The sequence below is a fragment of the Semicossyphus pulcher genome, unplaced genomic scaffold (genome assembly GCF_022749685.1).
Source record: "Semicossyphus pulcher isolate SPU_LCO1_2020_fin unplaced genomic scaffold, fSemPul1.0.p SCAF_15, whole genome shotgun sequence".
Taxonomy (NCBI): Eukaryota; Metazoa; Chordata; class Actinopteri; order Labriformes; family Labridae; genus Semicossyphus; species Semicossyphus pulcher.
Window position 1 is genome coordinate 14,054,857 of NW_027211659.1, and position 24,995 is coordinate 14,079,851.

The 24,995-nt window shown below is 43.1% G+C and overlaps 1 protein-coding gene across 1 annotated transcript in view; it reads left to right on the top strand.

The window, feature by feature from the left end:
• Positions 1-24,747, top strand: part of LOC138592251 (bromodomain adjacent to zinc finger domain protein 2B) — a 47,320-nt gene extending 22,573 nt beyond the window's left edge. Inside the window, exons 3-38 of the mRNA XM_069662981.1 lie at positions 691-852; positions 2,826-2,993; positions 3,513-3,644; positions 3,777-3,955; positions 4,066-4,269; positions 4,460-5,029; positions 6,242-6,839; positions 6,976-7,272; positions 8,501-8,561; positions 9,632-9,740; positions 9,869-9,970; positions 10,948-11,158; positions 11,600-11,692; positions 11,777-11,838; positions 12,127-12,192; positions 13,087-13,152; positions 14,045-14,089; positions 14,315-14,347; positions 16,187-16,252; positions 16,329-16,469; positions 17,121-17,375; positions 18,282-18,505; positions 18,960-19,034; positions 19,124-19,358; positions 19,442-19,504; positions 19,578-19,722; positions 19,814-20,427; positions 20,510-20,789; positions 20,932-21,087; positions 21,239-21,393; positions 21,579-21,784; positions 22,033-22,168; positions 22,497-22,643; positions 22,803-23,092; positions 23,268-23,411; positions 23,529-24,747. Of these exons, the coding sequence (XP_069519082.1) occupies positions 693-852; positions 2,826-2,993; positions 3,513-3,644; positions 3,777-3,955; positions 4,066-4,269; positions 4,460-5,029; positions 6,242-6,839; positions 6,976-7,272; positions 8,501-8,561; positions 9,632-9,740; positions 9,869-9,970; positions 10,948-11,158; positions 11,600-11,692; positions 11,777-11,838; positions 12,127-12,192; positions 13,087-13,152; positions 14,045-14,089; positions 14,315-14,347; positions 16,187-16,252; positions 16,329-16,469; positions 17,121-17,375; positions 18,282-18,505; positions 18,960-19,034; positions 19,124-19,358; positions 19,442-19,504; positions 19,578-19,722; positions 19,814-20,427; positions 20,510-20,789; positions 20,932-21,087; positions 21,239-21,393; positions 21,579-21,784; positions 22,033-22,168; positions 22,497-22,643; positions 22,803-23,092; positions 23,268-23,411; positions 23,529-23,676 (6,636 nt within the window). The 5' untranslated portion in view covers positions 691-692 and the 3' untranslated portion in view covers positions 23,677-24,747. The remainder of the gene's footprint in view (positions 1-690; positions 853-2,825; positions 2,994-3,512; positions 3,645-3,776; positions 3,956-4,065; positions 4,270-4,459; positions 5,030-6,241; positions 6,840-6,975; positions 7,273-8,500; positions 8,562-9,631; positions 9,741-9,868; positions 9,971-10,947; positions 11,159-11,599; positions 11,693-11,776; positions 11,839-12,126; positions 12,193-13,086; positions 13,153-14,044; positions 14,090-14,314; positions 14,348-16,186; positions 16,253-16,328; positions 16,470-17,120; positions 17,376-18,281; positions 18,506-18,959; positions 19,035-19,123; positions 19,359-19,441; positions 19,505-19,577; positions 19,723-19,813; positions 20,428-20,509; positions 20,790-20,931; positions 21,088-21,238; positions 21,394-21,578; positions 21,785-22,032; positions 22,169-22,496; positions 22,644-22,802; positions 23,093-23,267; positions 23,412-23,528) is intronic.
• Positions 24,748-24,995: the final 248 nt, after the last annotated feature.

The following is a 24,995-nucleotide window of genomic DNA, read 5'->3' on the forward strand; positions in this document are numbered from 1 at the left end:
AAGCGTGCGTTAAAGGAGGATTTCAGATGTGGGCTTTTGTGATCAGTGGGATGTGAAGTGGCATAAATAATGGAAAATCTAGGAAATGTGGTGCTGATGAAAGAGTGCAGTTAGAATCTCAGTGGTCTGAGAGTCATCAGAGGAAACGGTGGAGACCTACCGCTTGTGTTTATTCATCTGCGTGTGTAAAGATCGTGGAGGGATGAATGAAGATGTTTCTTTTAAGGCTCACTCCTTCATTAGACAGTCACAGCTCGCGTAGCGACTGTTTTACATCAAAGAGCGGTGAAGGCTTTTGATATGACAGGCATTCGTGAATATTTAGGCAACTGAATGCAAAATAACTGATCAATTAATCATGTTGATGTTAATTGTGATGAACTTTGTCCAACTTAGCATGAGACCAAATGTTTTCAATTATTATAACAAAACCTCAAAGATGAATTATAAAGGTTCAAGTACAATAACAAATCTCAAATCATTGATTTAGACTACAGAGTTTTGTAATATAGTTACTCAGTATTTTTATATCCAGGACTGTGCATTGACATTATTGTTGCTAATTAATTCATCTGTTTTTTTATGACATGACCATGCCAAAAATAAATTCTTAAATAACTGCATTGTTGTGATGGGAATTCAGACGCATGTTGTAGACAAACTAAATGTGTGGCGTTTTGTGTTTGACAGATATGGAGTTTGGAGAGCGGCTGGCCTCCCCGTCATCGGCCTCGTCCTCCCTCCACATGGCCTCCTCTTCAGCCAGCTCCTCCCCTGCTCCACCCCAGACTCCATCCACCAAGTGCAGCCCGGCCCCCAGCCCCGCAGGCAGCTCCCCTCTCACCACCTGTGGTAAGAATACACACACACACACGATTTAGTTTCAAGCCAATACTTCTTGCCCGCGTTTCGGACGAGGCTGAAGTTTTATTTTAGTTAGCTTAAGGTTTGAGCTGGAAACAAAATGAATAGTCACACACAAGCCATTATTAAATGTAAATTAATGCACCATTCCACACAAACCCTAAGAAGAGAAAAATTAAGGAGAGGCTAATTTATTTGGAGAGGCCGTCCAACTTAATTTCATGGAAAACACTGAATTAAAACGAGGGGGCTTAAAGCACCTTTTCCCGGCCTTACATGACAATTCTGATAGGAATGGAAGGGCTGTTGAATTAATGAATGCCAACAATTAAAAAGCTTTGTACGCCCTTGTGGATGTCTTTTGACAACCTTTAGCTCCGGTTTATCCGGTGTGATTTGACATGTCTGTCAGCCTCCCAGCGTGCCAGCAGCCGCCAACATCCTCTTGTTTTCTCTGAATACTAATTGTGGTCAGAGCCATTATGCATCGAGCAGCGGTGATGCATAAGCTGTCAGATTACCTCTGACCACAAAATAATGTGCAAATTTACATACCCTGGTTTGTGATTATTTTTCTCCTCCTCTGTGATAAGATGCACCAAAAAGTGTGGTGGGGTTTTTTGTCATGCTATCACAATAAAGAACACATTAGAGACGTTCTCATACATTATTCATTTTCAGACCTCCACTCCAAACGTGCACAGAAAATTTACCTGATAATTTCTTTTGGACTGAACGCTGAAAGCACATTGGCACCTCTGTAGTCACATGAGTATCAAGTGAGTTGAGTTCTTTTAAGAGATTTCTTATCCCCTGTTGGAAGAAGAAGAAAGATATCACAGTAGCAGTCATGGTAGCACCCCTTTAAATAGAATCATACCCAACCTGTCATACTCTTAAAAGCTGTGTAATTGCTTTAACTGCGCAAGTTTATCTAGAAACATTTTTTATGCAGCTTCTAGGAATGAATTTAACACAATACCTCAATATTTTAAAGACACTGTAGGGGTTATATTTGATATAAAGGCCTAAATCTGCAGACTATATCTAATAATGTCTAAGTGGTCTTAGGGTTCCTCGCTCCGTGCCAATGTCCCTTAAATTGCACTATTACTGACTTGTGTAAATGCACAATAAAATTTAGAGCACTTTTTCAGTTTATTTTCCCTGTAGGTAGAAATGATTACACTTTGATATCAACAGATGATCAACTAATAGTCAGTTGTCGCAGCTAATATATAGAACTAGGCTCATTCCTTTAAAAGGCTTGTGTTCCTTTATGTGAAATATGGATCTATTTAATAGGGTAAGGCTGTTTTTTTCCTGATAGTAAACACTCAATATACAGCTCCTTAAAAATTAAGAGACCACTCATAATCTTCCTTAAATCAGCATCTCTGTCCACATGTCATGGCCAGCCCAATCCAGATCTGAACCACATTGAAAACCTCCTGAATGTGATCAAGGGGAAGATGGACGGTCACAAGCCGAGCTGCTTGGAGAGTGGCATACTATCATCTAGTAGCAATGTGAAGACTGGTGGAAAGCTGTAATTAAAAATCAGTTATTCCACCAAATATTGATTTGTGAACTCTTCTTTATTTAAAACATTATTCTTCTGTTGTTTCAACATTAACATGAACTTTTTTTCTTTGCATTATTTCAGCTCTTAAAAACATATTTATTGCATCTTTTGGTTATCTTAACCAGTCGTCATTATCTGCATTTTCTAAAAGACATGAATAATAATACTTTATGTGGAAGTGGAGAGAAATATAAAATAAAACAAAAGTTTATTTTATACAAACAAAAACCTATAAATAGTAAAATCAGGAAGGGTATATCTAAGTAGAATATCTTGATAAACCACTTTTGGCTGGGTGAGATTAACTCATGACATCATGTATAAATCAATACATTTTATTTCAAGCGCTCTTCCCTCTGTGTCCTTTTTTCTCCAGGCCAGCTGCTCAGGATGACAGGTGAAGAACGTTTAAATATCCCTGGTGTTCCTTTAGTCAGCCATCCAGCTTTTGGGCTCTACACATCAGGTCGCTCAGAGTTCGGAGGCCTCGGAAGTCTCGGATTGTCTGCCTTGGCTGCTCACTCCCAGTTTGGTACAATTCCAGGTAGGAAAGCCTATTGTTTCGCAGGTAGGGACACAATAAGCTTAATCGTCTTCCTGTTTTCTCCCTGTCTATGAAATGCTTTCTTCCTCACAAAGCAAAGACTTTGTCTGGTAAGAAATATAAGAAAACATTATTTTTCCATCCTTTTCCAGCCTAGTAGGAATTGAGAAGATGAAATAGTTTTTTAATGTTGTGTATAATAAGAGAATTCTCAGTGATATCTGGGTGTATGCTTTTAAAGACGTATCACGACCCTCAGCACTTTTATGGAGGCAGATGCTGCTCTTTACGGTTTTAAAGCGTCTGGTGGAACTGTTGCAGCTGCGACGTGTGTAATAGAGGAGGTGATTCTTGGCAGCTCTTCCACCAGATGACCTCTGCTTTAACTTTTCAAGAGTGATTAGTGCTGTTAACAGGTTGATGTTATAAAACCCTGGCAGCTTGAATTCTCTGCATATCTACGCTAGATAGATGGGCTATTTATGACCGACTGTACAGTATCTCATTCCTCCACTTCAGACTGGTGGCGGCAGTCTGAGGCACACGCCAGGGGAGCAGGGGCCTTCTTCCCGCCTCTTCTGGGTCTGCATCCTGCGTTTGCGTCAACATTTAAGAGCTACGATCCTGTTCTGCTGCAGTCACGTACCTCAGGTGAAGAAACACCTAGCTCCTGCTTAAATCATGCACGTTTTAGAAGTTTAAATCAAAGGACAGAGCCTCTAAAAATAATGATTATTGTCCTCCTAATCTGTGTGCTTGTTCTCATGATGCCTGTTTCTGTAGGCGTCACTGGAACAACGAACGGTAGGAGTGCTTCTTCTCCTACTGGAAACTCTGCTGTGATCACCAGTTCATGTCCAACCAAGGGAAACAAGGAGAAAACTAAAGCCAACTGTGTTCAAAAGAGCACCAAGGACTTGGGCCAACTGCACCAGACGACCATTCAGAAAACAAAAGAAAAGGTTAATACTATTTATTCTTTAGCTCTTAAATACACTACACTGCATGTAAACTCACTGTCCAGTTGTTTCCTGGCGTCACCTCTATCATCTGGACTTTCGTTATTGTTTAGAAACCAATCAAAAGACAACTAGAGACCTCCAGCATGAGTGGCAGTCAATCGGGATCCTTGTCAGATAGCTCCAGTGATGGTGAGGAGAGCAGCAGTGATCCTGATGAAATGGAGGAAGAGGAGGATGAAGATGAGGATGATCAGAGCAACGACAGCGAGGACTCTGATTCAGAAAAAGACAGTCGAGTGAAAAGGAAAGTCAAGGTAAGTAAGGTTTAAGAAGGATGTTGAAACTGTCCTCTGTTTAGTAAATGTTTGATTGTGAAAGCCTGCGATGGTGGTGGGTGGCAAACAGGATGTATGTGCTAGCTGACAGGGTTGCCACTGTGAGTCTCTCAGTGTGAGCTGACATGACACGCTGTCTTCTCCCCCTTTTCCTCATCCTCCCACTCAGCGGCTGACACAGAACACTTCAGAGAGTAAAAAGAAGAGATCTCGCACTTCTGATGGAAATACAACTCAAGACAGTCATAATGACATTGTCCCTTTGACGTCGTACCGCCTCCACCCCTCTTCTCATCCCGCTGGTCTGCCACAGTCTGCAGCGCTTTACCTCCAGAGCTCCAGGGCTGCAGAGGAGGAGAGCCAGCAGCACATCAGCGTCATCCAGGCCACAGGGTCTGCAGCTGGCAACAGTCCACTAGCTCAGTCACCCAACCCAAACTCCTTCTCCAACTCACCCAAACACTTCCCTCCTTCATCCTCGCCAAAGCACAGCTCTGTTTCCTCCTCTCCCAAACCTCTTGCTCTCTGCTCCCCTTCAAAACCCCTGTCTCTGTGTTCCTCACCCAAGCCCCTCTCCCTGTCTTCCTTACCCAAACCACCGGCGCTGTTAGCATCAAAGAAACCCCAACACAAGCACAGATTTTTGCTGCCCTCTCCGAAGCAAAGCCAGCTTGTTGATGGCGTAAAGGAGAGCAGTGGAAATAGTGCAGATGAAAGAAACAGCTTTAAATTGAAACAGGTGAGCTGTATTTGTAATTTTTTTTTGCTGTAAAATTTTCTTTTTCTTTCTTGTTCCCCTTTCCCACGAAAATTAGCGCATTGACGCAGGTTTTTCAGACCCGGGAAGACCCGCTAATCAATGCCGATTGTCTCTTTTCCCATTGCCAGTGGAGTATACTCCTTTCTGTCTCTTCACAGTCTGACGTCACAAACGCGCCGGAAACAGGGGCGAACAACAAACTTCCCCTCGGATCAGAAGAAGCTCTCTCACCTTGCTGTCTTGCTAGTATTGCTGCATCTTGCAAAAGAAACAAAGAACAAATTCGCCGTTGTGTGTTGTTCTTCTGTATTTACGCGATAGCAGCCGGAACTTCAATGCACGTCAAAGCATCGTGCCGGAAAGGGGGCGGAGATTAGCGTGTCGACCCGGGTTTTGTGTCCCCGTCATTGCCGATCGGAGCTGATGTCATTTGACCCGGGTCTGAATGCCAATTGTAACCTTTCCCACTAAGCAAAAAAAAGCTGGGTATTAGCGGGTGTTAGCAGGGTTTTTGACCAGTGGGATAGCAGCTATAGGTACATACAATAAATGACTGCAATGAAGTTTAAACATATTTCTGTTTTTTATTCATTGTTTCTGTCATGAAATACATAAAAGTCACTTTGTTCCTGGGGGGCAACACAAAACTGAATGCTTACACACTTTTATCAGGGCTTTTATTATACTGCATGTGTGTCTGACCGCTACATGACTAGAAGTGACAATGCATTTAGCTCCGCTGGGAATACTTCAAAAAATTGACAAGCAATTAGCTCTGTTATGTTTGGGGATGTTTATTATCAAGAGAGAGAAATCTGTCTCTTTTAACCGACTATGTTATTGTCAGTATTTTTGAAAAGTCTACAACAAGAGGTTTTTAATTCGTATGATGGTGGTACATTAAATACAGGCTTTTGATTGCCAGAGTTTGACAATAGCAACACATACAGGATGACAGCTAAAGTCGCACGATGGCACGAAGCCAAACAATTTGAAAATATTTTCCGCAGCAGCCTTTTTTTCCCCGCCGTTGTTGACAGGCTTGAGCCAGCTCTTCATTGTCCCTGTCTCTTATTACACCTCAAATTCCTTCCTTCACTGCCCACAGCGATGTAATGTGAGTGACAGTTTGTGTAATTACTTCCTTTGTTCCTTTTTGTCTCCTTTTCTTTTTCATTTTTATTTATGAAGCCCCTCCATTCCAAGGACCCCATGAAGCAAGCGTCCTCTCTGCATCCTAAGAGCCACGACCGCTATAGAAGTTCAGCCTCCTCTTCATCATATGAAGAGCATTGGTCGGATACATTGAGCAGTCATTTACTGTCTTTCCCACACAGCCACGACACCAATCTGTTCCTGAGTCGCCACATCAATGGAGTGAGTCAGAGCGCGGTTCAGGATGCCCCCTTAGCCCTCATCACTAAACCTCGCAGCCAAACCAGCAACTCCCCAAGTAGCAAGCCCCTCCTGGCAGCCACCAGCCCTCCCTATCCAGTGCCCATCAACCTGAGCACTGGCACTAAGGACATGTCGGGCAGCTCCTCTTCCTCACTTAAATCTTCGGCCTCATCAGGTCTCGCTCACAGACCGAGGAAGACTTCCAAGTCTCTCCACGCAGGGAAGAGCCTCTCTAAAACCAGCTTGTCGCGTCCACCTGTAGAATCGATCCGAGGCAGCGAGTCTGATATCCACAGCAGCAAGGACTCAGACGACTCTCTAGGAGATGATGATGATGATGATGATGAAGACGATGATATTGAAGATGAAGATTCTGGCAGTAGCCTGTCAGGTTGGATTACACTGACCTTTCTTCATATAAGCTGTTAATGAGGCTTTTTCTGGAAATAATCAGTATGGTTTGGTCGTGAGTAGAATGCTAATTAGGATATAACTTTGCCCTCTTATTCTCTGCTTCCCTCCTGCAGAGTCAGAGAGCAACCTGGAGAGCGACTCTGACGGCTCTGAGGATGATCTGAAGGAGCACGGTGGCACAGAAGCAGATAGCGACGCAGACAGGACTCGGCTCGCTCAAGCGTCCTCGTCTACTCCCGGGTCCTCCTCCTCTGACCTCTCAGCAAACTGCTCCCTGCTTAACCTGCAGATCATCAAGCCGCCGAGTCTACCTAAAGGCCTGCTCACACCCATCTCTACAGTGCACGGCTCAGGGGAGCTGAGTAACCACAGTTCCTTATCGCCTGCCTTCACATATGCAGGACTGCCAGGTGACAAATCACAGTCATTCAGTCGTCATCCTTTTGCTTATTCAGTTTTTCCGACCCATCCGTGGAAAAGGGACTCTTTCTTATTCCTCTATGAAAACATGGACTTTTCAATAGTTCCAGGTTAAAATGAGCTCACTGGAAGAAATCGCTTGCGTCATTGTTTTGATGGTCTCCAGCAGCTTTTGCTTTAATAACCCAGGCAGATGCTTTATGTATCTGATACTGGATGAGTCACGGAGCATATTATGTTACAAACAGAGCCAATATCTGACTCCCCGTAATGGGAAAGTATTCATTTCTTGTTCCATTAAGTCCTGCTGTGGTGTAATAGAAGAATCCAGTCACAGCTGAATAACTGATTAAATACTTTAATGATTATCTTAAAGAAACATTATTTATATGAAATAAGAAGTTGATAAGGTCACATACTTTATGCTGATATGCGTGTTTATACAGTTATAACAGGACAAGAGGCATTCCATGAGTGCTTATATAGAGTACAACATCACTGGGACTTTTCACTTTGTGTATCACTCCGCCTCAGCCACTTTTCTGAATACTGATAATTAACATTACATCAGATCGTGTATGTCTGCATTGATCAAGCTGGTGCCTCTGAATCACACAATCAAACAAACAGATAAATGATCAAAACAGCTGATCTGTGGTAACCTGTAGACACAGAGTGCAGGAGAATGTTTGGGTTGCTCGGCAACAAAAGTCCAGTTTCAATTAAGTTGTGGAACTAGTTGAGTTGGTGGAGCAAAAAATAATCTGTAGTTGATTGTTACTGTTTACTGCTATTTGCCGCTTGTATAACTGTTGTGTAAAAGCAATATCACACTTGAGGCTGTGATGTTATACTGAATATCAGCACGGCTGTGATTATCCGCTGCTGAATCACAGCCGTGATGAGATTTAGTACAACATCACAACCTCGAGTGTGATATTGCTTGTATACAGGATGTTATGGCCCCTGAAATGAGCTAAAATACACCTATACTGTACCAGAACAGATTCCACTGAGCTTTGTTGTATGGTTATTTAGGTAAATATGAAGGTAAGATACAACGTAACGTACCACTCCCTCCTTTTGCTGGAGGTTAGCAATATCGTGCCCCCCTCCTTTTTGTCAAGAGGATAAATCTGTAAACATGGCAGGTTTGTGGATTTGCTCTGTCCCCCCCGGAGGTGTAAAAAGCGCTGAGTCATTTCTCCTGTTTTGTAGGATCAGGGAAGAGGAGGAGAGTAACGGATGAGAGGTTTCTGCGGTTGCCTCTTGAATTTGGGTGAGATATCGTGCATGTACTTCATATTGGAGGAAACACAAAGGTTTGATGGTGTGACCGTTTTCCATTTGTCTTTACTGCCATGCTTCCTGCATTGTTTGTGTTTATGCTATGGTGTTAAAAGGAAAATGTCAGCTCACTGAAGGCTATCAGGTGACCTTTCCTTAAAGGTCATCTGCAGTCATCTTTAGTTTGTGGAGAAGCCTAAGACACACAATCACCGTCTGCAAATATTATCACGTCTGTGGGTTTGCAACATTTACCAGGCAATGAATTGTGTTTTAGGATATTTCAATTATGTTAAAGTAGCTTTCAATATTGACGCATCCACAGCAGTAAGAACAATAAGTAAGAAAGAGTCCACTCTCTTCAAGTATATCAGATCCATGTGTAATTTAGCAATCATGCTGAGACAAGACAGCAGGATGTAAGATGTAAATGTGTTCAAAAACCATCACTAGATTTCTTTGTTTGCAGCAGGCACGTCTTGATCAAGAGCTACGTACTAATAGACCACAAAAACATCTTTCCTTCCTTTTTAAGGGTCTTAAAAACCCCACTCTCGAGCTGTAGGTTATAGTGGGCAGGAAATGAAATGAGGCCCAGCAGTTCAACATCCAGGGGTTAATTGCATCCAGCCTCAACACAGACATGCAACATTAGCAGCTCCCTGCCCACAAATTCTGCAGCCTCGGATCAGAGCGCCTTTCATCTTGTAGGGATGTTTTTCATCAGCAGGTTCACAGGAAACAGAGGCCATGAGACTGTATATCAGCCCCTGCTCTGTCTGAAATAACAGCCCACGTGTCTGTTCTGTAAGCAAGGGCTGCTCCCCAGAGGAGCTCATGGGAACTGTGGGGTTGTCCCCCTTTGGCCCGTGCCCACTTAGGAGTGTGATACTGAAGGGGTGAGAGGACAAGGATGTGAAGACATAATCTTCCCTTGTTGACTGCAGACTAAGAGAAACATTCAGCTTATTAAATGTAAATGAATGATGAATGACTAAAGCTGTAAAGTGTTTCTGATGTTTTTTGTGTATGTACGTTTTCTTGTATTTATTTGTTCCTCAGGTGGCAGAGAGAGACTCGTATCAGGGCTGTGGCTGGTCGTTTGCAAGGAGAGGTATCTTACTTTGCTCCATGTGGGAAGAAGCTGCGTCAGTATCCTGACGTAATGAAGGTAAATCTACAATGTGAAATGAACTGAGTAAACCATTATATAAGTACCTTAGTTTGGAAATGACACGTGTGGTGATAAGCCATCTCTTACCTGTGCTTTAATTAATTGCATCATTCCTTTGTCTGCAGTACTTACTGCGGAACGGGATCACTGAAATCTCTCGGGATAACTTCAGCTTCAGTACGAAAATTAAAGTTGGTGACTTCTATGAAGCCAGAGAAGGACCAGAGGTAAAAGTTTTTACCTTGATTACATAACTGTCATGTAACTTTTCATCATAGTATGATATACACCGATCAGCCATAACATTATGACCACCTGTCTAATATTGTGTAAGTCCCCCTTTTGCCGCCAATACAGCCCTGACCCGTCGAGGCATGGACTCCACTAGATCTCTGAAGGTGTGCTGAGGTATCTGGCACCAAGGCGTTAGCAGCAGATCCTTTAAGTCCTGTGAGTTGCGAGGTGGGGCCTCCATGGATCAGACTTGTTTGTCCAGCACATCCCACGGATGCTCGATTTGATCTTGATGAAATTGAGAAACCATTTTGCCACCGCTGCCATTAGGGAATACCGTTTCCATGAAGGGGTGTACTTGGTCTGCAACAATGATTAGGTAGATGGTTCGTGTCAGATCATTGCCCAAGGCAACTTACCTTCTTCCCATAGTGCATCCTGGTGCTATGTGTTCCCCTGGTAAAAGATGCACGCACACCCAGCCATGCACAAGATGTAAAAGAAAACATGATTCATCAGACTGACCACCTTCTTCCATTGCTCCCTGGTCCAGTTCTGATGCTTACTTGCTTATTATAGGTGCTTTTAGGGGTGGTCATAATACTATGGCTGACTGGTGTATATAACATAGTGTGATATATGGATATATCTTTCATTGTTGTCATTTGATCTATGGCTAACCTAAAGTTGCAATTTGAATTGCAATGATGGAAATTTAAATAGCCAACTTTTTGTTTAGTTGAAAAGAGAAGAAATGATAACAGCCATATTGTAGTCAAGACTAAATTGTTAATATACAAGCATGGAACTTTTCTGTTAAGGTTCTTTATATAAACAAAAGTATTAAATCTAATATTGTCAAAATGCAGTGTTTATCCCAGTCAACATAAAAATCTGTAAACTAAAGAAACAAGCTTCTTTTATTTGGTTAATGTTTTATTCCATCTTTCTTCTTTTTCTCCTGACCCAGGGTTTACAGTGGTTCTTGCTGACAGAGGATGAAATCGCTCCCAGTATCATAGCTATGGACGGGAGGCGCAGCCGCTGCACAAAGTCCGAGCACCAGCCTGTAGGGGACGGCACCGCAGCCAGACAATGGAAGTCTCATCTTGTTAATATCGGGGAAAATAGCTTCCAAGATGTCAGTGATGCCAAGCTGCTACGCAAACTGGAGGCTCAAGGTCAGTTCATACTGTCAGCAGCACCTGTTCAAGAGAAAATTACACACCAACACTTACTGGCCATGTATTGTTCACTTAGAGGTTTGTGCATTATTTTTAGGAGGATAATTGGCCAACTGGCGATAAGGTGATGTCACCTTCAAAGGATTTTAATAGCTCGAGGTAGAGTAGCTGAACCAATTTAAACGGTCTTAAATATTAGCGGGGAATGTTTTTATGTCTCAAGCTGTAAGGGGTTCTTCCCAGAATCACACACGCTACATAGGCCGCAAATATAGATTTCTCAATAGACCATATTGCCATTATTGCACAACTGAAGCTCATTGCATAAATTCTAGACAGTTTCCCTGCATGTTCAAAGGATTTGAGGAAGTATAAGGGTTAACATTTTGACTCATTAGGGTCTGTTACATTTCAACAACATATTTCATAATGTTTCAGAAATAGCTCGACAAGCTGCTCAGATCAAAATGATGAGAAAGCTTGAAAAGCAGGCCATGGCGCAAGCAGCCAAGGAGGCAAAGAGGCAACAAGGTAAACAGCTGCTGTTTAGTCTGCCTTCTCTCTAACTCAACATCCTTCTGCTGCATGCACGACTAATTTGTTTGTGTCTTCCAGCAATAATGGCAGCGGAGGAGAGGCGGAAAAAGAGGGAGCAGATGAAGATTCTCAAACAGCAAGTGAGGATGTTTCTTTGCGTGCGTTGTTTAATTTTCCGTGCAAAGCTTGATAACTATCTGCAGCTGCTCTGCTCACAATCGGAGTGTGTGAGCTCCAAGGTGAAAAGGTTTGAAGCGCAGTTGAATTGCTTTTGAAATTCTACAAGGAAGTTGCTCTCCTTTAAAATGCTGCACCTTTCTCATCTGCATAGACCCACTATACTTCTTCACCCCTCCACCCTCCTCCACTCTATAACATGCATGACTTAACAGTTAATTCATTTGATCTTGCCCTCATCCTTTTACCAGGAGAAGATCAAGCGCATTCAGCAAATTCGTATGGAGAAAGAACTCCGAGCACAGCACATTCTCGAGGTTGGTCCTGAAAGTTATTGCAGAAACATTCTCCAACACTTTCTTTTTGCTGTTGATGGGATTTTTTAAAAAACCCAACCAAGGGCTATTCCTAAATGATGTGCTCCCACTCTCGGTCACATCTAGTGAGTACATGTGACTAATGCCTAATTGTTTTTTTGCAAAAGTGCCATTGAATATGAAAATCTCCTCAGACCGTGATGGAGCTTAATACAAAGTACAGTATTTCATTAAGTAAGAGGTGGCCCACAGTTTACCATGGCTAGGTGAAATACCTATTTAGCATTCTCTCGCTAATACAAGCTGTGAAGTATTTTAGCTTTTTATAAATCAAATTTCAGTTGACACGCTTGGCGAGCGGCTCTTAACAGGATTTTGTTGGGGCTTTAATTACTGATAGAATTTGTGCTTAATTTATTCTCGCTGCCTGCTGGTGTTTCATAATAACTACAGCCAATTTTTCTTTCAGCGTTAATGTGAGGAAATAATCATCTCATTGCTCAAGATCTCAATATGTTAGATTTGACTTTATCACTGAGCCTCTGGCTCTAGGAAGCTTTCTGTGAATGTCGTCCATTGATGACATTGACAGATTGGAAACAAGCAGTCTAGCAAACACAAACAAGGCTGACTCAAAATATTAAGGACATCACTTAATGAATATTTCTTTCTATCAATTAAGATAATTATCCTCGTCCTTTATTAGTTTCACTGGATGATTTTAATTGAGAAAATCCCTGTAATTTTAAATCATGATTTTTTGCTTTCCAAAACAAATTAAGTTTATTAATTAAAAGCTTTTGCGTGGTGTTTATACTTACATGTACTGTGGCTGTAAATGAATCTATCATTTGGTTCTGCTGCATGACCTTAAGACTTGTTTTGTGTAAACAGACAAAAAGAAAGAAGAAAGAAGACGCGGTCAACGCCAAGATCTTGGAGGCCGCCAAGCGAAACAAGGTGAGTGAGATGAAAATGAAGTACAAACTGGGATTCTCACAGCTTTAAACATAAGTCAGCTCACTTGTTCAACACTCATGTTGTTGCTTAGTGAAAGCATAATACAAGTATCCATAAATTATTCAATTCCAGGGGGCAGACAAATGACTGTATATATATATATGCTCTAATTGTATAATATTGAAACCGAAATAGCCCCCCTGGTAGGCGCTGCCATCTTGCGCTGGTGACGTCAGTTGGAGCCAGAGCTGCGCAGTAGCGACCGCCAGTTGGAGCCACCGAAGCCACTTCCGCTAACCAAAACACACACTTACCGGAAAAAACAGCAAAGATCCCGAATGCCGGCGTGTTTAACAGCAGAACAGCTTCTTGTGTTGGTCTGAAGCAGATGTTCACGGATATATAAACTTCACTGACTGTAGTGATTGTTTTAGTTACGTCTCCTCTTGTTGTTCCTCCTCTACTCTGCTAATCCGGAGCAGATCTGCTGCGGGAGCCGTATTTGTCAACAGAGCTGTCAATCATTGTTTTTACAGCATCAAACAACTAATTAAAACTAAACTTGAACAGTTAGACATAAATCAGCATGATAAGAACTAACTATAATGACAGAAACCATGTTTGAGAAACATGTATGTGACATGTATATTAATTTTATAGTTTGACTCATGTCCCATCTGTTAATATGGAGGAGGCGGGCTTTATGACCTATACTCCAGTCAGCAGGGGGCGCTTGAAATGTTTTGGCTTCACTTTTAGGGAGCTGTCATGTGGTCCATCTTTTTATACAGTCTATGGGGCAGAAGTTTGGCACCTTGAATTGGTGCTTGAATCTGTGTGTGTGTTTTGTATTTTAACTGGGTTCTAATTGAGTTGATCTTTTTCCCTAAAGGAGAAGGAGATGCGAAGACTGCACGCTGTCATACTGAAGCACCAGGTAGACATTTTCTCCACAAATACATTATACCATCGCCCCTTTTTCTATGTGTTTAAACAGAGTGGTTTGGGGGAGGAGAATTTGCTGTAAATTAATGGAATTACTTGTACAATATATTCTTGGGTGTATATATTATAGCTTACTAGAGATCCCATACATTTTTCTTGCATTGATTTTCATGTCTGATTTTCTATTTCTTAATACTTTGCCAACTCTTTCTCCCAGGAGTTGGAGAGGCATAGACTAGATATGGTATGGGTATGTTTGTTTCTGTACATATAATAACATTGTGAACGTGTTGTGATCAATGGTTGTTGTCGTAAAGTGCAACATCGGCTGCAAGTCATACTACATCCTTCCGCATGGCTTTTTCTAAAGAGTGCTCTGCATACATCTATTAGTCTCTCAGAGAACAAATCCATTATCTTGCTGATACAATCAAAAAAAAGCATGAAAGAACATCAGCTACCTTTTTTTTTTTTTTGGATTGATTTAATTTAGAATCTCAAAATCTGTTTACTCTACAGAAAGTGAGCCAACTTTCTCTGATCCGTTCTACCACCTGAGAAAAGTCAATATACAGTTTGTGTTCTTGCCAGAGAGATAATGGAAAACACAATTCTTGATTTTTAATGTATTCATTTTCCTCATTTGAGATTAAAATGTCACCCTAGTTGTGTCTTTAATATCACTATATACACCAATCAGCCATAACATTATGACCACTGACAGGTGAAGGAAAACATACAGATCATCTCGTTACAACAGCCTCGTCAGTGGGTGAGATATGTTTGGCAGCAAGTGAACATTTTGTCGTCAAAGTTGGTGTGTTGGAAGCAGGAAAAATGGGCAAGCGAATTCGACAAGTGCCAAACTGTGATGACCAGACAAGCATCTCCAAAACTGCAGCTCTTGTGTGGTGTTGTACCTGTGGCCAGTACCGTCCAAAAGTGGTCCAAGGAAGGAAAACCGGTGAACCAGTGAACGAAGGCTGGCCCGTGTGGTCCAACCCAATAGAAGAGCTACTGTAGCTCAAATTGCTGAAAAAGTTCATGCTGGTTCTGATAGAAAGGTGTCACATCAGTCAGTGCATCGCAATTTTGTTGCTGACCCCTGTCCACTGGCAAAAGGGCCTACAATGAGCACGTGAGCATCAGAACTGGACCACGGAGCCTGGTCTGATAATTCACGTTTTCACATCATCATGTGGATGGCTGGCTGCGTGTGCGTCGCTTACCTCGCTTACCTGGGGAAGACATGGCACCAGGATGCACTATGGGAAGAAGACAATTCCGTAATGGCAGTGGCCTCTTTCAGCAAGATAATGCGCCCTGCCACACTGCAACAATGGTTCAGAAATGGTGAACGAGTTCAAGGTGTTGACTTGGCCTTCAAATTCTCCAGATCTCAATCCAATCGAGCATCTGTGGGATGTGCCGGACAAACAAGTCCGATCCATGGAGGCCCCACCTCGCAACTTACTGATCTTACGGATCTGCTGCTAACATCTTGGTGCCAGATACCTCAGCACACCTTCAGAGGTCTAGTGGAGTCCATGCCTCGGCGGGTCAGGGCTGTTTTGGCGGCAAAAGGGGGACACAATATTAATAATGTTATGGCTGATCAGTGTTAATGTTAAAATAAGTTTGGTTTTACAGCAAATAAATGGACCACATATGGTCATTAAAATATACTATTTAGGATGTTTCATACTACATTGTTTATCAGCTGTTTTGCTTGCCCCTGTAAAGCTTAATATGTGCTGCTTATAGTTCTGAAACTCTCGGCCTGCACCTCTCAGTCTGCTGCTTGCCAACACCACCGCTGGTTCTAACATCGAGCTTATGCTTTGTGTGCGCATCACTATCTGCAATGTAGCTTTTTGTTTATCACTGTCTCATTTGGTTTCACTGTTCTGTGTTGTTGCATTTAAATATGCTACAATGTGCAACATGTTTAGTGTGATGATTGTGGCAAGTCTGTGTTTCTTCTTCTGTGCATGTCATCGGGTTCATATTGTGTCCATGAGCCTTTATCTCTTTGTCAAATATAAAGAACTGTGAATAGAGTTTATATTGTGTGTCTGTGCTGTGGCAGGAGAGGGAGCGACGCAGGCAGCACATGATGCTCATGAAGGCTGTGGAGGCCCGTAAGAAGGCAGAGGTGGGTAACACCTGATCCCCTCGCATCTCTAACAATAGTCTGCATCAGTGTTTATAGTACTTTCTCTTTCTTGTAGGAGAAGGAGCGTGTCAAGAAAGAGAAGAAGGATGAGAAACGGTTAAACAAGGAGAGGAAACTGGAGCTGAGGAGACTGGAGCTGGAAAAAGCGAAGGAGCTGAAGAAGCCAACTGAAGACATGTGTTTAGCAGATCATAAGGTATTCACATACTGTGGGAGCGGCTGGCACATGAGCGTCCATGTTTGTCACAGTGGATCGTCTCCATCTGTGTGTGAAAAGATGAGATTTTCCACCAGCACAGGGATTTTTTTGACCTGGACATCAATCAGGATAATCACTGTGGGAGCTAAAGGCAAGAAGATTAGAAATGCTTTTGACAAATTTATGGTTTCATTGTTTCACTATCAGATCGACCAGAATAGATGCGCAATATCACTGAAAGCATCTGGAGTTGATTAAAAAGGAAGCAGGTGTAGGTCAAAATACTGCCACCAAGTGGCTACTGTTGCCATTACAGCAACCACAGTATTACAGATTAGATACTGGTGATAAATGAGTTCTGGTTAATATCAGTCAAACTACTCTCAAACTAATAACACCGCCAATGTGAGGAACACTGGGAATATATAAAGGCACACATAAACATAAAACAGACATACAGAAACAGAATCTAGAGTAAAATGGAATAGATGCAAATCTGCAAAAATAAAATAAAAACATTCAAACAGAAAAGCAAAATTTTGAGTGCCGTGGCATGGTCCCAAATTAAGTAATTGTCTTGTCAAATCGTGAAAAGATGATAATCATAACCTATATTTTAAAAAAAATCTTGTTTGTATTCCTCTCCAGCCTCTTCCCGAGCTGTCCCGTATCCCTGGTCTGGTCTTACCAGGAAGTACTCTCTCCGACTGCCTGATGCTGCTGCAGTTCCTCCGCAGCTTCGGGAAGGTCCTGAGATTAGACATAAATCCAAACATGCTCAGCCTGAGTGACCTTCAGGTGGGACTGCTTAACGTTGGGGACAGTATGGGCAAGGTGCAGGACCTGCTGGTCAGCATGCTCTCTGCAGCTGTGTGTGATCCTGGTATACCTGCAGGTCACAAGGTGAGAGTCTGTTGTTGAATTGTAAATGGTTACTGTCGTGTTATTTGCATGTGGATGTGCACGGTAGCATACAAAAACAGGCACATACCTCCTACCACAATATGCGCCCATGAAAGATGTAATTGACTTTCATTGCTTCTGTAACTAATGCAGCACAAGTCGACTTCTTAAAGGGCCAGTTCCCTGATTTTCAACCTCAGTCCTATCATGCTATTATGAGGAGCTAATGCCATTATGGTTGAAAGAAAATGCAATTTCGCTCTGTGCCTTTGGAGGACGCCATCAGCTTCTCCAACGGGCCCTGGAAAACCTCCACTAGACTACGTTAAACACGTCATCTGGCGGAGGCCAGGGAGCTCGCTAAACTACACTTCCTCCATCTAGGACGCCCGCCTCCGATGTCATGTCTCGTTCAAAATCATCAGGTTTGAAATGTAGACTGCAGTCCCAAAGTCTTTTTAGACGATCCACCGGTATATTCTCGTTGTATTTCGGATTCTGTACCGCTCTGAGCCATTGCCTGCAGCGAATTGGCATTATTTTACTCCAGCGTCTCTCGCTGGGCTGTTCCTTTCAGAGTGAGGGGCGCAATGCACGCTGGGTGTTGTAGGAATGTAGAATGGGCGAAACCATGAGCTGTTTGTACAACTTTCTCTACAGCGATGGCGCCAATTTCAAATATTATTTCTTCCATCGATTACAGAGAACACCAGCTTTGACTGACGGTGGCTTTTTTCAGGGGCGAATTTCTCCGTTTAAAAGTAGTGTTTTGTGTTATTTAAGATTTTTAAGAAATAAAACTAATATTGATTACAGAATATACACAGGCGTTCTGGTTTTCTACATCAATAAATGAAGGATTTGTTCATTTGTAACACTGTGGCTAAACTACATTGTCTCCATCAGAATAAGACCGCCTTGGGGGAACACCTGACTAATGTTGGGATCAACAGAGACAACGTGTCGGAGATCCTGCAGATCTACATGGAGGCTCACTGTGAGCAGACGGAGCTGGCTGCTCTGGCGCTCAGTCTCAGGACCAAAGCTTTTCAGGCCCACAGCCCGGTACAGAAGGCCTCGCTGCTCGCGTTCCTGGTTAACGAGCTGTGCTGCAGTAAGGCTGTGATCAGGTGAGGGTCCTGCATGCTTTAGACAGTCAGTTAGTCTTTGAGTTAGCTTTTTAACAAATTAGGGAAGTGGTTTTGTACAGCAGTTAATGTAAAGCACACTAGTACTACAATCAGTCTTTTATACATTTGTTTAAAAGCAGATAATTGTTGGCTTGTGAAAATGATCCAGATATAAAGAATACTTTACAGATGAAGTATCGGCTTGTTTTATTCATGGAGGCTTCAATTTTTATGCAATTAAAGACGTATCAAAAGGAATAGGACAGAAATCGTGGTCTGATCGACAGTTTCATGAGGTTGCATCAAACGACTTGTCATCAATTTTTCATCAGCACTGGAAACACTTTGAAACACATCTGGTGCACGCTGCATACTGGCGCTACACATCATGCTCTTTTTATGCTAAACAAAGGTCACAGAAACATGTGTTTCATTAACGTCTGACACTTTGCAGTGAGATCGACAAAAATATAGATCACATGACCAACCTGAGGAAGGATAAGTGGGCCGTCGAGGGAAAGCTTCGCAAGTGAGTGTGTGCATCATCCGTCTACGCTGTTATTGGATGAGTCTGCTGTATGCTTTTTGTATACTTTTCATGCATTCTTGTCTTTAAAGACTGAGGAGGATCCATGCAAAGAAGACAGGGAAGAGAGAAAGCAGCGTGGGCGGAGAGGACAGCCACACCTTCATCATCCCCGCCGCGAGAAGCAAATGCAAAAGGAAAGAAGGGGACAGTGAAGAAGAAGAGGACGAGGATGACGACAGCGAAGACCAAGGAGACGATGACGATGATGAGGAGGAAGAATCGGGGGGGAGGAAGGGAAAGAAAGCGGAGACGTGTGAAGAGGAGGTCAGTGACGGCATGCCGATTAATCAGTGTGTGAGTCAGCTGGTCCACAGGTTTCCTCACACTAATGAGATCTTTTCATTTAGGACGACAGCGTTCACTCAGCCAGCATGGAGGAGCTGGAGAGACAGATAGAGAAAACATACAAGGTAAATAAAACCCACTTAGACTATTTTCTTCTCCGGATCAGCTCATAAGTGAATTAACTTTCTGTCTCTTTAGCAACAAAGTCAGATCAGACAGAAGCTATTTGACTCATCTCACTCGCTGCGCTCCATGACGATCGGACAGGACCGCTACAAGAGGCGTTACTGGGTCCTTCCAAAATGTTGCGCCATCTTTGTGGAAGGCATGGAGAGCTGTGAAGGTGCAAAACAAAACCCTCAGCTACAATTGTATTCACTTCTGTCCTGATGTTTTAATGTCTCTTTGTAAACTTTCACTTTAATGCTACTCAGGTTTTGAAGAGGTGGAGACAGAGAAAAGGCAGAGGCCAGCTCAGGTGGTCAGGGTGAAAGAAGAGCAGCTGGAAGACACAAATAATCCAGAAGTTCCCAGCACAGATGGTGATACAACCACACCCGAGAGCCAGCGGGACAAAGACAGCCTCAATCTCTTCCTCCAAAAACCCGGCTCCTTCTCTAAGCTCAGCAAACTCCTTGAAGTCGCCAAGATGGCTCCTGATTCAGACGTTGATTCTCACAATCATTCTGCACGGGTCCCTACCACTGAATCTCATCCCTCATATCCCACTCCTCAGACAGCGACTGCTACTCAGCAGGGACTGATAGATAAAACAGATACTTCAGTGCCACCTCAGCTCAAAGGCAGACATCTGCCCTTACTTCATGACGAGCAGCTCGCCAAGATACTGACGGAAAAGAGCAACCAGTGGTTTAGCCTCCTGCCTCGGTCTCCTTGCGACGAGTCCTCGGTCACCTCTGGCTCCAGCCCTCAGGCCTCGTCCTCTCCGCTACAGAGCATCAGCAACAAATCCCCCTCCTCCCTCTCCCCTGATCGCCTCGCTACAGACAACTCTAATGCTTATAACATGCAGTCCTCCGTCCTTCAGGTTGGTGGACAGCATTTTTATATGTTGCAAACATGAACTTGTTGTCAAATTATAATTTAAGTATTTGGATTCTTCCTCTCAGCAACTTCAGTCTGGCATGCATCAAAGCAGACTGATGCTGTGTAACATGTCCACAACTCCCAGCCTGCCCTTCTCTGCTACTTCTCTACCCCTCATGCTGGATGTGGCCTCCCAGCATGCAGAGGGTAACAGGAACAGGGTCTTCTTCCTGGAAAAAAACAACTCCGTCAACAAGAGCGAGACCCCAGAGCCCTCGAGTGACAAGCCTGCTTGTGCCTCACTCCCCGCTGTGGAAGTGGCCAAGACTCAGGACTATGTTAGTCCTCAGCCAATCCCAGAGGGTAAGTAAGGCTCACTGCCATCAAGCACCAGTGGACAGGACTAGAGTACACGCTGTGAAGACTGTCAGTCAGTTTTGAAACTTCCCTATGTGGCTAAAATTAAACGATTCCGTGTAAAAGTTGTGCATGTGTGTGTCTGCAGACATGCTGTGTGGCTGGTGGAGGGTGTCAGACATGGAGGGACTGCACAGCCTGGTTAAGGCCCTTCACAGCCGGGGCATCAGAGAAAAGGCCTTACAGAAACAGATCCAAAAGCATATGGAGTATATGGCACAGCTCTGCGCTAACAGCAAAGATGGTAGGTCCATATTTCCCCTGCTTTCTTTCAGTAAAGAGTCCGCAGACATGCACTGAATATTTGAGCGTTTGTGACCAGGTTGCTTTACATTATCATCAAATTGTTTGAGTTGACAGTAGTTGCTGTAATTTGTGTGCATGTATGCTGGCAGTGATTGATGTAGCTGAGCTGGAGAAGCAGGAGGTGAGTGAGGAGACAGTGGAGAGTTGGTGTGTGGAGGAGCAGGCCATGGAGGTGGACATCAGCCTGCTGCAGCAGGTCGAGCAGCTGGAGAGGAGAGTCATCTCTGCAAACCTGCAGGTTAAGGTACGGACAAGCGAGCATCCCACTCTTCATCCCTGCAGCTCTTACAGATAAAACCCACTTGTTTCCTAATTCATTTGATATATAAAGAGAAATCCTCCAATATATGCCAGAAGAGGCTCCTGTGTCCTCATTTGGTCTTGATGTTTGTAGTAATTAACATCAATTGTCTCTGTGGTGTCCCTCAGGGCTGGATGCATCCTGAGCCGCAGTCAGAGAGGGAGGATCTGGTCTATCATGAGCACAAGCTCTTCTCTTCCCCTGCTCGAGAGAGGAAAGGACAGAGAGAAACCAGCCAGGAGGAACTTCCTGGCAGCGTGGTGCGGCGGCCCAACAATCCCCTTGATATCGCCGTCATCAGGCTGGCAGAGCTGGAGAGGAACATCGAGCGAAGGTACCGAAAGTGACCGTTAAGTACAACCTTTTCAGATCAGAGAGGATAATGTCACTGTGCCTGCTCCTGTGCCATCCTTGAGTGGTGAAGGGAAGAGACAGAGACAGTTTAACAGGAGTAACATAAAGATTGTCTCCATTTTACGTATGTTCACTGGTCATCATTCCATATCATAATGTTTCACACTCTATACGTGAGAGGTGTTCAGTTATACTGCACTCTCTTTTTTTTGTGTGACCTGAAAGCAGTGAGGAGGAGACGGCGGCTCCGGGGATGAGGCTGTGGTATAAAGCCCTGGGTGAAGTCCGCAGCTCAGCTCAGCTGTCCCTCTGCATCCAGCAGCTGCAGAAATCCATCACCTGGGAACGATCCATCATAAAAATGGTTAGTGTCCCCTCATGTTCTCGCTCATTTATGGATTTGTGTTTATGGGTTTATCCTACCTATATTTATACCACCAATTTAAATTCACACTTAAGATGTCGCACAAATTATGTAAGCCTCTTTAAAGTGGTCAAAGATAAGACAGTAAATCTGCACGGTTTGTGAACCTGAAAGGCGGATGTCTTGGGCAAAAGGTTAAAAGGAAGTAATCAATTTCATTACCAGGCAACAACTGTATTAGATAAAAGCAACATCAGTAACATCATCATAAGATATACCTGGATGTATATCTAGTTTTCATCATGATGTATATATTTGTTGTCACCAGCACTGCCAGCTCTGTCAAAAGGGGGACAATGAAGAACTGCTCTTACTCTGCGACAGCTGCGACAAAGGCTGCCACACTTACTGCCATAAACCCAGGATCACTACAGTACCTGACGGCAACTGGTTTTGCCCCAGTTGTGTAGCAAAGGTACACCAGCATGTTTTTTACAGTAGTTCTAAAAGGGCTCACCCCATGTAATTGTCAGATGTTAACATAGCTGTATCACATGTTCACATCCAATTAACTGATTTAAATGATATGTTTAGCGTGTCTAAACACCAGTCTTCTGTGTGTGTTGTCACTCAGGAAAGTGGTCAATCCCCCCGGAGCAGGAGGCATCAGAGCCGAACAGCTGGAGGAGGGAAGAAAGCCACCGAGGTAAAACGAACTAGCAAGCCATCTGTGGTAGGAGAGCTCATCGGAGAGGAGGCTGCCAGCAGCAACGGCGTGCCGAAGAAAGGTACCAAGGAGTTCAAGAAGAGGAAAGGAGAGGACAGCCCGCATGGCTCCCAGGCCGGGCTTGACAGTCCCGTCTCCTGCGCAAAAAAAGCCAAAACGGCCAAAGAGAACAACTCAAACGGGCTGGGGATGTGCGGGTATGCATAATTATATACTCACAGCATGCAATGGCATATAGGAGCCTTTGATTTACCTCTTTTCACTGTTAGAATAACTTTATTTTTATCATGCATGTATGTGTAAGTGAAAAAGGAAATCCGATTATATCTAGACTAGAATGAAATGAAGCTCTTTTTGCTCCATGTTCTGCAGAGTGCTGCTGGATGAGCTGGAGGCCCATCCGAACGCTTGGCCCTTCCTCACACCAGTCAACCTCAAATCTGTCCCCGGATACAGGAAGGTCATCAAGAAGCCCATGGACTTCTCCACCATCAGAGAAAAGCTCACCAACAACCAGTATGCTTACTTTAAGATTTTCTTTATTTGCATATACCCTTCATATTTCATAATTTTCCATTTTTGATTCACACGCTGCATATAAAGTGAAATTAAAGCATTTCCTGATGATTTCAGGTACTTAAATCTGGAAACCTTCATCATAGACGTGAACCTGGTTTTCGAGAACTGCGAAAAATTCAATGAAGACGATTCGGAAATCGGACGAGCCGGCCACAGCATGAGGAGATTTTTTGACAAACGATGGACTGAACTGCTGCAGTGAAACGATCCAGTGTGGACTTTCAAAGCCACTTCCTGCTTCTCAAACTCCATCTTCAGCGTTAAAGGCCTCTCCTTCACCTCTGACACTAAAACAACGCACAGATCTAAGGACACTGATGTGCAACAAGAAAAGACACTCTCCTGCTGAGATTTAACTCCATGGATAAAAACCTCAAAGTGCAATATTGTTTTCTTTTTCTAAACACACCGACTCGTGGACTTATCGTCTGTTTGGGAACAAAAGATTTCCAGTGTAGATACTGTAGGTCACTGGCTTTTTTACCATCAGTATTTAAGTGTATGGTGTGTATTTATTTTCTCAAGTATTTATGTAATCTTTTGTAAGAAAAAGTAGAAAATGGCACAACGCTTTCATTAAAAAAAATGTTTTATGGACTATTGAACAAGCCAATCACAAAAAGAATTGTTTACAGCTTTTACAGCAGTAAGTCTGAGTTACATGTGTAAAATACAAAGAGGTATCACTGTCACTATTTACAAGTCTTATTTCCAACGTGTACATACAGTACAGTCTTGTTCAAAATATTGTTAATGCATAAGGAAGATTGTAGCACTTCATATCTCTCATACTGTCCTTTGTCTGTGCTTACTATCTGCTCAAAACACTGTGGTCTCCTCAGTATTGTAGTGCCTGACCTCTGACCTCTCAACAGTGTACGGACAACTGCTTTTTTTTTTCTATTTCCAGTGTGTGTACTGTTTGTGTGTCCTGCACAATATACAGCAGGAAACCCTTAAACAAAATGTAAAACTCTCTCCAGCCCCCGAAAGAGTCGATGTGGTGCATATACTGTGTTTCGTCTCCAAGCATTTCCTTCAGCCCGTTCTGTCAGACATCCTGCGGACAGACGTGAAACCTGCACCGGGCTTTAATCCAGCGGGGAGTCAGACAGTGTCACGGTCCAGCGGAGGCATCTCCAGACAGCTGAAGTCAGAAGACTTGAAGTAACTGTATTTTATTATGAATGTTGTGAAATGAGTAGCGACTTTTGTGGGAATATTATTTTTAAATAGTGGGTGTGTGGAACAGATAAAATAAAGCTGTTTTTCAAAATAAGACTGTCAGGCCCTCAATGTGGCTCTTATTTAGACCTATTGTAAGTTCAGCCTCGATGAATTTCAATAATAATCAACTCACAGTGTTTGAGTCGTGGATTTAATCTGAAACATTAGCTTGGTTGATGAGGGTTAAACACTTAAGTCAAATAGTATACTTAGATTGTAACAAAGTACATTTAGGTCAAAGGAAGACTGCCCTCTAGCCAAATTTTAGGATACTTGTACTTAAGTGTTTCCCTA